This window comes from Mastigoproctus giganteus, chromosome 7 (assembly GCF_048544385.1).
Source record: "Mastigoproctus giganteus isolate SK-2022 chromosome 7, ASM4854438v1, whole genome shotgun sequence".
Classification (NCBI taxonomy): domain Eukaryota; kingdom Metazoa; phylum Arthropoda; class Arachnida; order Uropygi; family Thelyphonidae; genus Mastigoproctus; species Mastigoproctus giganteus.
In genome coordinates, this window is record NC_143581.1 from 127,328,380 (window position 1) to 127,344,561 (window position 16,182).

The 16,182-nt window shown below is 37.6% G+C and overlaps 1 protein-coding gene across 1 annotated transcript in view; it reads right to left on the bottom strand.

The window, feature by feature from the left end:
• retm (real-time) overlaps positions 1 to 16,182 on the bottom strand; it is a 310,490-nt gene that overhangs the window by 214,988 nt on the left and 79,320 nt on the right. The window contains exon 7 of the mRNA XM_090377088.1: positions 11,956 to 12,145. Within this exon, the coding sequence (XP_090233214.1) occupies positions 11,956 to 12,145 (190 nt within the window). The remainder of the gene's footprint in view (positions 1 to 11,955; positions 12,146 to 16,182) is intronic.

Below are 16,182 nucleotides of genomic sequence, written 5' to 3' on the forward strand. Positions count from 1 at the left end.
CTCCTTATCCCCATAATATTCTTGTATATTATTCTTGTACAAAATTCTTGTATATTACTGACAAGACCTCCATGAGCTGTTCTTGCAGCCTGCCTGCACTGCTCAGAAAAATTTACATCTCACTGCACAATAACCCCCAGGTTGCTTTCATTCTTTACTACCATCAGTGTGTTACCTCACAGTTGGTACGTTACTCTGGGGTTACTGCTACCCATATGCAGTACCTTGCATTTGTCAATGTTAAACTACGGTTGCCACCACCTCAGACCTAATGACAGTACAGTTGCTACTGTCAATAACAACCCTGCCAACCTCCATATCGTCAGCACACTTGGACATTAAGCCAGATATACCTTCCATCAATATCATTAATAAAGTAAACAATGGGCACAACACCAAACCAGAGGTTCTACTAATAACAATCCAGAAAGATCAGGGTCCACTGATTAACACTGTCTTTTTTCATTCAGCCATCCCTTTATACAGGCAGCAACTTCCCCTTAATGTCATAGGGCTCCATTTTGTATAGCAATCTTCTATGAGCAACAGTATCAAAAGCTTTCCTGAAATCCAAGTATATGATGTTAAAATTATTTTTTCATTCAGTTCCTTTGTAACCACATCATAGTATCCAATCAAATGGTCAGACAACAATTCCCCTTAACAAACCTATGCTGTGTCTGAACTATAACTGCAGTCTTGTCTAGATCATCCTGCAATGCTTCTTTGACCAGTAACTCCATTATTTTCCCTGCAACAGAAGTTAAACTAATAGGTCTGTAATTACTCGTGTCACCATTTGATCCCCATTTGTTAGTTAACAAATGGGGAATGCATTTGCAGATCTCCAGTCCAGTCCATGGGGACCTCCCCTGAATTCAGAGACGCTCTCTAATAATGGCTATGGGTTGCTGCCTCCTTTAATATAACTGGATGGATCCCATCCACCCCAATGTGCCTTTCTTACATTTAACATCAACAATTTCTCCTCCACTTTGCTCTCAGTTATTATAAAATCCTTTAGATCCCTGTTAGAGTTTGACAGACTTCTGGCATCCCCTCCCTAAATAACTCCTCATGTGTGAATGTACAGCAAACTCTTGATTCACTGGGATCGGTTTAACTGGGACACTTCAAGACTGCAAATAAATTTAAAAAAAAAAAAAAAACCCAGAATAGGTATGTTTTGCAAGTCGTAAATAAGCGACAAGCAGGGCGTTACAAAGTCGTCATTGGGATATTATTATCTTGCAACCCCCACGCTACAAAAAAAACAAAAAAAAAAAAAAAAGTTTAGTTTGTTTTAGTGCGTCGCTTCGATTGTTCTGTTTCATCGTACCGCAAAGAGAAACAATTTGTTTCATTATTTATGTCAGGGATAATGAAAATTTTTTTTTTGTTTAGAAATTGCAAAAATGATGGGTAAACGCAAACAAGTTGCGTCTTCAATTAAACAAAAACTTGAAATTATTCAAAAGTTTGAAAATGGTGCATCCATTAAATCTCTAAAGAACCAGTATAATGTTGGTGACCAAACCATACGTGACATTGTAAAAAATAAAGGGAAGCATCGTATTGGACACGCAAGTAGTGTGTGGTAAGTTTTTTATCTATCGCCATATCCAAAAATGTTGCTCAACGTTTTTGGATATACTGTACTGTAGTAATTCCCCGACTTACGTAACTTCGAACTTACGTTAATTTTTTTTTTCTTTTCTTTTTTAGGATTGTAAAATTTAAAACAGAGTAATAAGCAATCAATAAAGACGATTACGGCACGCGGAATTTGAAGTCACAAGCTTAAAAATAGGAATGAAGAAAAGATTTTTAAAATTAATTTATTTTTTTTTATATGGCTGAAGATTTCAGTGAAGGGGACACAATTTCACCATAATGTAAAATCCCACAGAATTCCAGCCATCGCAAATGCAATACGATCGAGTTTACTACCCTTTTATAATGAACTGCAGTAACAGAAAAGCCCAATAACCTGGTATGTGCAAATTGTTTTATGGTAGTGACCTCCAGAAAGGTATTTTAGTAAAATGTGAGCTCGCATGGGGGTGATAATAGTGAGTTTTTGCCTTAACCCTGTGAAAATCTTCACATAAAATTTCATTTTGACCGTTACCATGGTGCCGACTAAGAAAATAAGTGACAGCGGTACTAGTAAAATCTATCAAAAAAAAAAAAGGAAAGCAATCGATTCGGATCAGAAAATTAAAATAAGGATGTTTGAAAATGGTCAAACATGAACAAGTATCGCGCGGAATTTAATCTGTCAGTGTTAACCGTGAACACAATGATAAAGGAAAAAGACAGAATACGAGAAGTGGTGAAGGGATTGGCACCAATGAAGTCAATTATGATAACCAAGGCTACGAAATACATATCAGTTTTTACTGTATAATTTCTTCCTTTAATGTTTCCTTTTATTTGCCACTCCAGCAATTTAACCGCTGTCCCCAGATAAAGTTTTTAATTGAACTAATTAAAAATATATAACTATTTTTCTTCATTCTTCTGAGGATATTATGTAGTTTTTGTAATTTTGGCATATCACAGATATAGGAGCAATATTTTATTAATCATTCCCTAGTTACATAAAACTCAACCTACATAAGAAGTCCTGGAACGTATGACGGGTACTTACAGTATTTTTGGATTAACCAGGAAATCGATTATCTGGGATTTTTATTTTACCATCTATCCCGGAAAATCGAGAGCCTACTGTATAGGCAAAATACTGATTCAGTTTGTCCGCTACCTGAGCAGGATCATCAACAGTCGAACCATCAATATTAAGTGGACAAATCTTATTCATACCCTTCCTTCTAGAGTTTACATAGTAAAGACATCTTTGCTGTTCCTCTTTACATTCTTTGCCAAAGATTTCTTGTAATCTGCTTTTGCTTGCCTAACTTCCTTTGTGACTTCATTAAAGACTAGCTTATATCTAGCATAGTCTTCTGTGTAGTCTGATAATTTATATCTATCCCATGAATTTTTCTTTTGTGCCACAAGTCTCATTAGTTCAACTTACATCCATTTAGGCCTAAAACATGAACAGTATTTCTTAGTTGGAACAAAAAGTCTAGTAGTTTCCAAGATTACCACCTTGGATGCTTCCCATTTAGAATTTGCTGTTGGTAACCTTATCAGTTGGTCCCACTGTACAGAATTTAATAACTGTCTGACATCACTACAGTCACCTTTACGAAAGCAAAAACACTTTCCTCTACCATTCATGGTAGTTACATCTTTAAGCAAATCCCCCATCAGCATACTTATCACTGCCACCTAGTGTTCCTTTATCTGCAGATTCCTAATGCATGAAGAATCACTGCTGACAATCACATCGAGTATTACCCCCTTTGTTTGACTCTCAATCAAACATGTTGCTATAGAAAAAGGTCATCCAATAAATCCACAAAAGTCTTGTTAATGTGCAAGTGGTCAACCCACAAGTTCCAGTCAATATATGGAAAGTTAAAATCCCCCATTATAAGATATTCTGATTTACTGGCCCACTCTGTATAATTGTTCGTTGTCATCTACCACCTACTAATCACAATCATTAGGCCTATACCACACTCCTACTCTCATTTTCCCTTTCCCGGTGCTTGTGTCACACTAACCCTCAACATTGCACTGTCCACCCATATTAATTGGATGCATTGCCTTAGATTTTATGTGTTTCTTAAATAACAGCATAATCCTCCTCCCTTCCTATCCTGTCTATCCTTTCTGTACACAATGTACTCCCCAAATTCCAATTCTGCATTCCTCATATCTATGTCACACAATATCCTTCGATGTCTTGACCTCAATGTCAAATTCATCCAATTTATTTTCTATACTTCTGGCATTGGTGTACATGCCATTGGTGCATGCACTTGTTTTTACTCTTAATTACCCTAACGCAGCCCATGTATTTATTTGTTTCGTCATGATTCCCAGCAGTTCTAGAAATCCCAGCACCTTCCAGGTGCTTTTACTTCTGCTGTTAATTCCAATAAAAGCAGTGCAAGAATCACTTTCACCTCTGTCTACTGTTAATCTTTTAGTCTGTGTATTCCCCCCAAGCTAGCAGTTTTGCAACCCAGATAAAAAAGCCTCAATAGCATAATCAAATATTTTTGCACCCTTTCTATTTAAGTGTATCCCATCCTTGTAGAAGCAGTCACTCCTGTTAACAAGCACACACCACGCCAAGAAAAATTCTACCTTATGAGTCTTGTACAGTCTCTCTGTGGCCGAAATGATTGACAAGGCTGTCATCATATACTTCCTCCAATTCTGTCTGGGCAGAATTGCAGACTTTCAAATTCAATCATAATTCAAAACTTTTTTTCAATATTGCCCTGTACTTGTCTGCACATCTCCTACTCTGTAATTTCATTAGTGCCAACACGTACAACAACTTCACCTTTTGTTCCCTTAAAAGATGATACACAACGTTATCAACTTTTGCCCCTTGCAGAAATATTTTTTTGTAATAAAGATAGGTGGACCAGAACCAAGGTTTGTTCCCCTGTAACAACAATTGATCATTTACCAACAGTCAGTAATGTTTTAAGGGGCTGGGAGATCATTACTATTCATATTGATATTAAATGAACACAACCTGACTTGTTGGATAAATATAGTACAATGCTGAATACAATTCGTAAGTTAGGTCAGAATGTATGTGTCTGCAATTCCGCCTTGACACGATAGGTGGGATTATATGCAGATTGCCTTGAGGATTAGCTCAAGACTTGAGGGAATCTGCAAGACTATGGAAGGGATTTTTATCAGCACGGGCCACACTTGCAGTAGAAGGAATCTATTTTGCAGAGATGGTATTCATTTGAACAATGGTGGTGCAAGGATTTTTGCCAGTATCATTGAGGACACCTTAACGGTTTAGGGAAACTGCCAGTTAGGAAGGAAAAGAGTAATAGATCTGCATTTATCTTGTGATACGAGTCGAAGTAATGCTTGCATTCACCTTAAGAATTCTTTTTTGTTGCCATAACAGCTGATGATGGCAAGCTGTTCTGAGGGTAGCGATGTTTTAAATTAGTGGGATGAGAAAGATAGGAACACATGTCTAAATAACTTCAATGGGAGTATTAAAGTATAGAAGAATACTTAGTCTTAACTGTATCTATAGTGTCAGGAGTGTTGTCAACAAAATAGCTAAATCTGAACTCCTGGATAGAACAACTAATGCTGGCATAATAGGGCTGAAAAAAAATGTGGTGCCACAGGGAAATTGGGATAACGAGTTCTACTATGGTATGTGTTGTCATGCTTCTTATCAAAAGCAGCGTGAGCACAAAAACAGCTGTTGCTGGGTCAGAAGTTATGTCTGCAAGTGTAGAATCTGTGTAGTGTAAGTTAGTTGAAAGCAAAGGTATAATGAAAGTGGGAGTAATCTACAGACTAGAAGATTGCGAAGAGTATAACAAGAGTCTGTAAATGCATATTAGCATTAGTAGAGGCATACAATGCAAGAAAGCAAGCTTATGCAGCATCAGCCAAAAAAAAAAAAAAAAAACCTCCTATTTCACCCCTCCATTCCAAATGCCTGACCAGCTCAGCCTTAAATTTATTTAGGCTATCAACTTCTACAAGAAAAGATGGAAGTCTGTTCCACCAATCAACTACCCGCTGGCTAAAGGCAAATTTCCACACATCTATTCTACAACTGTCTTTCCTCAATTTGAATATGTGCCCCCTCAGGTTTAATCTGAGAGGGCACAGATCAGCATTCAGCTTGCTCAAGCCATTCAAGGCCTTATAAACCTCAATCGATCACCTCACAGGTGCCTACGTTCCAGGCGCTGCAATTTGCACAACTTAAGCCTTTCTTGATAAGAGCACCCCTTTCTTTCCCTCATCAATCTTGTTGCCCTCCTTCATACTCGTTCTAGAAACTCTACATCCTTCCGAAAAGAGGCCCCCAGACCTGTACACAGTACTCTCGGTGTGGCCTGACCATTCCCTGCTAGCAAAATTCCTATATATCACTGACAAGACTCCATGAACTGCCCTGGAAGCCCAGTGCACAGCGAACTTCATACTTAATTGCACAATTACCCCCAGGTCTTTTTCATTTTCTACTTCCCTGAGTGTAGTACCACACAGTTGGTAAGTTTCTCTTTGGTTATTGCTACCCATATGCAGTATTTGCATTTGTCAATGTTAAACTTCAGTTGCCACTTCTCAGCCCATTTTCCCAACTTATCTAGATCCAGTTGGAGTAGCATACTGTCTTTACTGTCGTTAACAACCCTGGCAACCTTTGTACCATCTGCAAACTTGGACATTAAACCTGATATACCTTCATCAATATCATTGATAAATATACAAAACAACAGCAGGACAACACTGAAACCCACTATTAACATTACTCCATGCAGTGTCCATTGATTACCACTCTGTCATCTCTCACTCAACCATTCCTTTATCCACTGTAGCAACTTACTGTTAATTTTTTTTTTTTTTTATGAAAACCACAAACACGAAAGGTATCAAAACCTATAGTATTTAGTACCGTGCATGGGTTGAAGGAGAAGTATGGGGAGAGGAGGATGCCGGAAACTTTGCTCTAGAGATTAAACATGGGTTTCACCACTTCAGGCCTCCAATAAGCAAAGTGGTGGTATTTCACCGGTTGATGAAAGTCATCTACCACCTACCAAATGCTATATCTTTCCAATTTGTACAGCAGTCTTCCATGTGCAACAGTATCAGAAGCTTTCCTGAAATCCAAGTATATGATATCAAAATTATTTTTGGCATTCAGTTCCTTTGTGACCACATCATAGTATCCAATCAAATTAGTCAGACAAGACCTCCCTTTAACAAACCCATGATGTGTCTTACCTATTACTGCAGTCTTGTCTAGATGATCCTGTAATTCTTCTTTAATCAGTGATTCCATTATTTTATCCGGAACAAAAGTTAAACTAACAGGTCTGTAGTTACTTGTGTCACCTTTTGAACTCCCTTTGTGAATTGGTGATACATTTGCACACCTCGTGCAAAATTCCTATATATCAGTGACAAGACTCCATGACCTGCTCTGGCAACCTGTCTACACTGCTCAGAAATCATATCCGACTGCACAATTACCCAGAGTGCCTCTTTATTTATTTATTTATTTATTTTTTTGATTTGGTAGTTGTTGGCGCATCGGCTTCTGTGGCCATATTGCACCTCCCAAGGTTTTTGCAGTACTCTGATCCAAGCCCGAGGCGGGAATCGAACCCGCGACCTTTGGGTTGCCGGGCAGGTACTTTACCCACTTGGCTAGCCCGGTCGGCCCTTTATTTATACTGCTCAGAAAACTTCACATCTACCCATGTTATAACTCCCAGCTCCTTTTATTCCTCTACTGTTTTTAATTCAATCCCACCAAGCGTATAATTTATTTTGGGGTTGCTGTTCCCCAAATGCAGACCTTGTATTTTGCTGCATAGCTGACATTTTCTGACCATACTTGCAGCCTGATCTTGAAGGAGTGCAGCTTGGTACTGATAATTAAAATACAGATACGCCATTATAAATTATGCAAAGCCAAATATGGATGCATCTTTTATTAAGCAAACTTTGTTGATATCAAAAACATTATGTAGTATGGGAATCATCACAAGCTGGATGCAACTGCTATTTCTAATCCAGGTCTTTTACAAACTGTTAGGAAAAATCTTAGGTTTGATTCCTGTCAGGATGGAAAAAATATTTATTGTCGTTATTAACCATGACTGACTTAGTCTGTTAAGGATGTTTGGAAAACCAAGCATCCTTTCCAGATGTGTGTGTGTGTGAAATTTTCCTGAAAGAGCATAAGTTCCTCCAGTTTCACACATATTTTGTTTCAAGTAGTGGAAAAGGTTAACCTCCTTACTTTTTGCAAATCAGTGTAAATTTCTTCCGGCCAATTTTGAGCTTTCTTTCAGGAAACATGTTGCTATTTTTTAGTGGCTGGACAGCACTAATTACATATCCCAGGGGAGAGGTTCTGGAAACTGATGACTGTTGTGGTAATTTTACATTTCACTGCCCCCCCCAATACATTCATTGAGTAGGCGTTTTGGATATCAGGATTTTACAAGGGCACACAACCCTGTAAAATTACCCCGAGGATGTTGAGTTATATTTTAGGAGGAATTAATGATCTCCTATGGATTAATTATTGTATGTGATCAGAGAATCTGGTGATCCACTAACCTAAAATAATATTCCAGTATGATAGATATTAAGTGCTATTCTCTAGGATGTGCCTTCAGTTCCCAGAATGGCATCAATTTACCTAGCATATAATTTGATTGAAAAGAAGGAAAGGGAAGATCTGAGTGCATTTGATTCCAAGACCATCCCATGCTGAGCCTACTAGTCAAAGCATGTATCCTAGAAGAAGTATTGTTGTTGTTATTTGGTTTTTAGGAGCATTAGCAACTAAGGTTGTTGTTATTTGTTTTTTTAGGAGCATTAGCAACTAAGGCCATATTGCTCCCGGGATATGCGGTGATCATTCCCTGACCTTTCCGCATCCTCCGTATTTGGTGGTGACGGGCTCGAACCCCGGTCTAATCAAGAAGCGTGTGCTACGCACTGCTGCTCCTTCCCACCTGGCTATGGAGGCGCCAGCAACTAAGGCCATATTGCTCCGGGGATATGCAGTGGTCATTACCTGACCTTTCCACATCCTCCATATTTGGTGGTCACAGGCTTGAACCCTAGTCTAATCAAGAAGCATATGCTATGCACTGCTGCTCCTGCCCACCTGGCTACGGAGGCACCCAGAAGAAGTAGGACTTTAAAATTAACAGGCCTATGAAATTGAGAATGTCTTACTATAAGAAGGAAGAAAATACAACCAATGTGAATTTCGAATTAAAAAAAAAAAAAAAAAAAAAAAAAAAAAACATTTCGAGAAGAAGGATTTTACATTCTCTTTAGCAACAGAAGCAAACATAGTGTATAATGTTTCTTGTCCAGGGGTTCTTTCCCCCCATCCAACTCTGCAATGTAAGCACTATAATGCAGTACAAACTTTGTAAAGGCCAGATGATGTGTGTTATTATGTAGTATGTGTTATGTAATGTTGAGCATATTGGCTTGTTGTTCCAGCCATTTGGCTAGGGCTATGGAAAACTACAACTGGCTAGTTTCCATCCAGCACCACAGAGAGGTGCTCCAGGCAGTACGGTGCAAAAGGTTTCTGGTTGGGACAAACCCTGGGGCAGTACTTGAGCTTACCAGGGAAGGCCCACTTAAAAAAAAAACAAAAACCAACACTCAAGAAGTTTTTATTTGGAAGAGGAGCATGAATGTTACAGTTCAGGTTTGGAAAAAATGTGAAGATAAAATGGGTGGATGATAGGAAGACATCCACCAGTAAATTGGAAATTAAGGGTTCAGAGGGAAGCCATCTTTTCTCCTTCTCAACATTCAAAAGATGTAAAGTGGTAGAGCCCACCAAAAAATTTGGGATGGGAGGTAGTGGGAGGAGGAATTCACCAACAAGTCCCACTGGGAAAGCATAAGTACTTCCTGTTTCATCCTGTTCCATTTGAAACTCTGCTGAATAAGATTAGTAGAGTTTCTAATGGCAGCAGGATTGTCGGGAAATGACAGGTCCTCAAACATATGAAGGGAATTTTTCATTTATCTGAATTTATATGTTGCAAATGATCCCACTCAATTGTGAGATCTACCAGTGGGATGTGTAAGAAGAGGAACACAGCTGTCTTTATCTGATAGGAATGTCTGAATTTTTTTGTACATATTAAGTGTTTAGTATTAGATTCATGGGTCATCAAGGAATAAACGGAAAAGATTATCATAAGGGCATCTAAGAGTGCTTCCAGTTTAAAGAGGTTGCAGTTTTAGGAGAAACACCTGCTATAGCTTCTCTTCACACCAGAGGCAGCCCTGGTCTGTAATTTTGTTTATGCTGATAGAAATGAGCAAGGAAGGCTAAGCATGAGACGAAATCTTGTCTTTCGCCAAATAATCCCCCCCCTTTCCATTTTAACACCAGTGAACTGGTAGTTCCCAAAATTAATGGATGGGGAAGTTTCACATCAGATCTCACTGATACTAGGGTAGTAGGCCACAGATATGTTTAACAGTGAGACCATGTGATGAAAAACTGGGGTCATCTGAGGGGAAAATTTTTATATATAGAATAATAACAAATTTTCAATATGAAGCCAGCATTTCAGTTATCAGTATTAAACTCAGTTAATATCTCAGCAGAATGCAAGGTCTTTTTTTTCTCATAAACATTTAAATGATCTTACAATTAAAACATAGCAAATACAGGCATACCTCGGTTAACGTTACCTCTGATAACGAAGCTTCGATATAACAAAGTCGGCAATCTCAAGCCCCATTTAACATAAAAAAAATATTCCAGTTTAATCACCTGAAATCTAAAGAAACTGAAGAAATTACGGAATCCTTTGGGGCTTCTCGTGGTTGGTTCGAGAAATTTAAAAAACGGGCCAGGTTTCATAGTGTAAAATTAACAGGAGAAGCTGCAAATAAGTTTCCAGAAAAACTAAAGGAAATAATTGAACGTGAAATTTTTCCAAATTTGGTGTTCAATGTTGACGAAAGCGGTTTGTTCTGGAAACGGCTACCAACAAAAAGCTTCATTTCTATTGAAGAAAAATCAGCTGCTGTGTTCAAAGCAGCCAAAGACCGTTTAACGTTACTCTTTGGATCAAATGCCTCTGGCGATTATAAATTAAAATTGTAATTAGTTTACCATTCAGAAAATCCGAGGGCGTTAAAAGGTAACATAAAAATGAATTTACCTGTAATATGGAAAGCAAATAGAAAAGCGTGGGTTACCAAGGAGTTATTTAAAGAGTAAATTGAAGAGTTATTTAAAGAGTTATCTGAAGTAAAACGGTATTGTCAAAAAAAAAACAACTTTGAAGAAAAAGCTCTTTTGTTGTTAGACAATGCTCCGGGACATCCTACTGATCTTAACACGTTGGACACATGCATTCCTGTCAAAGTTGTGTTTCTTCCAGCAAACACAACTTCCCTGATTCAACCATTGGATCAGGGAGTAATAACATCATTTAAAGCTTATTATCTGCGTCGAACATTAAGCAGTTTAACTGAACTAGAGGATAAAGAGGAAATGACAGTTAACTTTTTGGAAAAACTACACCATTAAAAATGCAATTGAAAACATTGATAGTTCTTGGAAAGAAGTCACTAAGAAATGCTTAAATGGAGTTTGGCGCAAAATATGGCCAGAAGTTGTACTAAAAGAAGAAAATAACATCCAAGAAATTAGAAATGAAGTTATCCAGATGGCTCAATCAATAGGTTTCGAAAATGTCGATGAAGAGGATGTTAGAAATTTATTGAATGCAGAAAATGATGGTTTTTCAGTGGAAGATTTAGAAAACCTTGTTAGCAACGAAGACAAAGATAATGAAGACGAAGTTAAAGAAGTTCCTGCTGAAAAAGTGTTAACAACCAAAGATTTAAAAAGGTGCTTAAATGACATTGAAACGTTTTAAATTTTTTTAGTGAAAATGATCCTGATTTAGGAAGAAGTGTTATTGTTAAGCGATCAGTGTTAAATGCAATAACTCCGTATAGGCAATTGTTAAATGAAAGAGAAAAAGAGCATAAACAATCAACTTTAGACTCATATTTTAAAATGTGATTTCACTTTGTATGTAAGTTGACTGTTTATTTAATAAAACTTTTCTTTATTTGAAAAAAAAGCTTTTCATTTTCTTTATGTAGGAACATATCCCTATTCTGGCCATAGTATTTTTACCTCTGAAAACGAAGTTTCGCTTAACGAAGTAATTTCGTGGAACGCATCCTATTCGTTATTCGAGGTATGCCTGTATTTTAAAAATAATTTTAATGAAAGCAGAACATGAAAACATTACAGAGTTACAAAACTTTTATGAAAAATACCTTTGTCAAAATAATGCCATCCTCCTGGAAAAAACTGCTTCACAACATCCGGTGAATTGTAAGTACTTAAAATACGATCAACTTGATACTTTTTCCTCCATATTAAAGAATGGCATAGCATTTCCCTTGCTTTTTCAAGACAGTAATCATTAGACTGCAAGAATCGCATGAGGGTTTGATCACTTGGAACCTATAGGAATATTGCAATTTTATTTAAGTAAAGTAAGGAAACATATTGTCAAAGTCATATAAAATTATTAATGTTACTATCTTTATGCAAGACGTCGCAAAAGTCCTTAAAAAAAAAAAACCAACAAGAGTTAGAGATAGTGTGGCACAGACAACCTTTATTTACAACATTTTAATCTACTCAGCAGTACATATACTTATTTATTTTTCATGTGAGTCTGGGAGTACATACTTATACTGTATTTTACGTTTTCAAAATTATTTCAAATAGCGTGCCTGTTTACATGTAGATTTTCTTTAAATCTTCCTGTGTATGTTGCCATGGCATATGTTTATTTTCAACTAATGCAGTCAGAATTTTAAAGGATCAGTTATCAATCTTAAACTCGTTTAATATCTTGGCAGAATGCAATGTGTTTTTTTTTTTTTCAGAAAACATTTAAATGATCTTACAATTAAAACATATCTCTCTTTAGCATCCAGCAATAGTCAGCCATCACATTGACCTGGTACTTCCTCTGGTACCTCATCTCCATGTGATTAATGTCCTGGTGAAACCTTTCACCCTGTTCTTTACTAATACTTCCTAGATTTTCTGGAAAGTAGTTGTTGTGAGAGTGTAAAAAATGTACCTTTGACACTCGTGTTGCAGCCCAGCTTCTTGAAGTTTGCCAAAATATTTGCAACTATATTCTTGTAGTCTGGATCCTCGTAGTTTCCTAAGAAGTTCTTGACAACAGACCTTAAGCTAATCCATGCCTGTTTTTCTCTTTTATTCATAGTTCCCTCAAAATCTCAGTCCCTCATCAGCTTGCAAATTTCAGGTCCAACAAAACCTGTTTTAGATTCTCTTCAGTGATCAATGGGAATTTAGTACAAAGGCAGTTGAATCAGGAACCTTCCTGAGATAAAGTTTTCACAGATTGTTTCATCAAAAGCTTGATGTCCAAGGGAGGAAAAGACAGTTTTGGGGTCTACTAGACAGTTTATTAATATCATTTATATTACTGCAAAAAACCATAGAATTGTCCCCAGAAAATTAGAGGACTAGTTCTCGTTCTCATGATAATGAGAACTGTTTTTCTCATGTATGAGAAAAACATTCCATGTGCAAGAAGATTTTGACTTAAGTCTAGAACCAAGGAGTTCTGCAGATTCCTTTGGTAAATTTAAATCTCTTAACACATCGAGTTCAGGCTGTAAAACAGATGAAGGCTGGACATAATGTCTTCAGGCATGCAGACTTCAGCATCACCTTCAGAAGCTTCACTTTCAGCACTCTCTGCTGCTACTGCTACATTCTCTAATATAAGTGGAGGGCATGGAATCAGCAGGCTATCTCCACATGGAACTGGTCTAATGGCATATGGAATATTAGGACACACAATGCCCTTCTTACTCTTTGCATTGTATTCCTCTACATTAACCAAGCAAAAGTAACAGTCATCACAGTGACTTGCAATGATTTGCATGCGCCTACCAATCATGGGAATTGCAGATGGCATAGCCTTCTTTTTACCATTTTTGCACAATCTCAATGCTTCAACACACTTTTGACAAACTTTACGTGGAGCTCATCGTTTACCTTGGTCACTGACTTTCACTCCAAAATAAACACACTACACATTTTTTACAAATTCTGCAATATCTTTTCTTTGCTTGAAGACTACATAACTTTCACAAATATAACAAAATAAGTTTAGATTGTTCAGACACTTGCACAAATACATTTTACTCACTTTTCAGCACAAGTTTGACATGATAACCTAAAGAAGAAACTAAGCTCCCACTGATAACTACTGCTACATGGAACTCTACGGTCAAGAAACAAATGACTGAAGGCAGTGTTGCCAACACGTGAAGATTTAGTTTACAAAGTTCCCAGCATTTACTCCTAACTTAATGCATTCAATAATACAACTTGTGAAATCAACTTAAGTGATTTGTGAAAATACGGTATGTGATAGAAAAAAAAGAATAACATTTATAAAATCATGTTAAAAAACTGAGTTAAAAACAGTAGTTAATTTACAAACATTGAAAACCATGCAGAGTCGTGTAATTTATACTCATCACATGCTGCATTTTTATTCTCTGCCACTAATCGCATTAGTTAATCTGACATCCATTTAAGTCTAAATCCTGAATTATATTTCTTCTTAGTATAAAAAGTTTAGTAACTTCTACGAATACTCCCATGAAAGCCGCCCACTTAGATTATGTATCTGTTAACATCATCAGTTGGGCCCAGTGAAAGGACACTGTCTAAGACCACTGATATGACTTTTATGAATTCACACAAAAGCAAAATCCCTTTCCCTTAGCTTTGATATATTCTATTATAAAATATCTGGAATATTCCAGATATTCCAATCAATATCTGGAAAGTTAAAGTGTCCCATTATAAGATATTCTGATCTACTGGCCTTGTAACTGCCTGCCTGTGTAATTGTTCATTACATTATCACAGTTGGCCTACAGCAGACTCCTGTTCTCATTTTAATTTTCCAGTGCTTATGTCATGTGAAACTGATACACCATTGCTCTGGCTACACACATCAACTGGGTGCACTACCTTATATTCTTTGTGCTTCTTAATGAAGAGCTATTCCTCCCCCCCCCATCTACTAAACTGCTCTCCTATCTGCATGTTGTATTCACATTATTCAAGTTACAAATCACTTATGTCTTTAGTGGCACCTTGTTTTTGATAACTCTATGCTTGCATTTGTTGAGTTAAGCAGTACTTCAAATTCATCAAATTTGTTTACTATACTCCTAGCATTAGTGTACAAGAAAGTGTGTACTTGCTTTTGCTTTCAGCAAGTATACACCTGCCTTTGCTTTCAGCAACCCAATCACAACCAATGTATTTACTTGTCATATGATGACCTCCAACAAGTTTTGTAATATCCAACACCATACTTTCCAGATTACTATATGTCCCAATAGAAACAATGTAAGAATCACCTTTTACCTCTGCTTATGGGTGCTGTTAATATACAAAGGGTACTAGGAAAGTTTTGCAAAACAGCTTTGTTTATTTAATTTTTTCAAAGTAATTTCCTCTACATTCAATACACCTCTCCATCCTCCGAAACCAATCTTTAAACCAGTTCTGCCAAGTTTCACTAGGGAGTAAAGCACACTCGTTGTCTCAAGCCCGTAGAAGGTCCTCATCACTGGAAAACCGCCTCCCTTTTAGCTTCATTTTCACATGCGGGAACAGTGCAAAGTCGCAGGGAGCAAGGTCTGGACTGTAGGGAGGGTGCTCGAGAAGTTTCAGTCCTGTCGTGGTCAAATATTCGGTGCAGGCTTTGGCGCGGTGAGCTGGAGCATTATCGTGATGGAGGTACCAGGTGTCCATTCTTGACTTTGGCCGCAGGTTCTTCATAGATCCAATGACTTTAGGCAGGCATTGTTCAGTATACCACTTAGCTGTGACTGTCTTCTGCGCGTCCAAAACGACACGTTCCACAATTCCACTCGATTTGAAAAATACAGCTATCATTTTCTTCTTTACAGATCGGGATTTTCTGACAATTACGGGTGTGTCGTCATCATCAAAGACCTAAACTTTGTTTTGAGCCTTGGTCGGCAGATCGTAATAGTACAGCCAAGTCTCGTCACCTGTCACGATGTTGTTCACATACCGAGATTGTCCCTTATCAAACTTTTTTAACATCTCCCGGCACCAAGTCACACGTCGTGTCATCTGCTCTTCAGTCAGTTGATGCGGCACCCAGAGAGAACAAAGTTTCTTCACGTGCAAATGATCTTGCAGAATCGAACGAATTGCTGGTGCATTTAGGCCCAAAGTATCCTCTATCTGTTGGTAGGTCACCCGCCTGTTTTTGTCAAGCATTTTCCTCACAGCAGTAACGTTTTCCTCCATAACTGACGTTCGTGGCCTTCCCGGCCTCTCAGAATCCTCCAGAGTGAAATTTCCCCTTTGGAATTCTCTATACCACCTGAATATCGTTGTACGATGTGGACAATCATCATGTAGTGCAAGAGTCATTTCTTCTAAGCACTAGG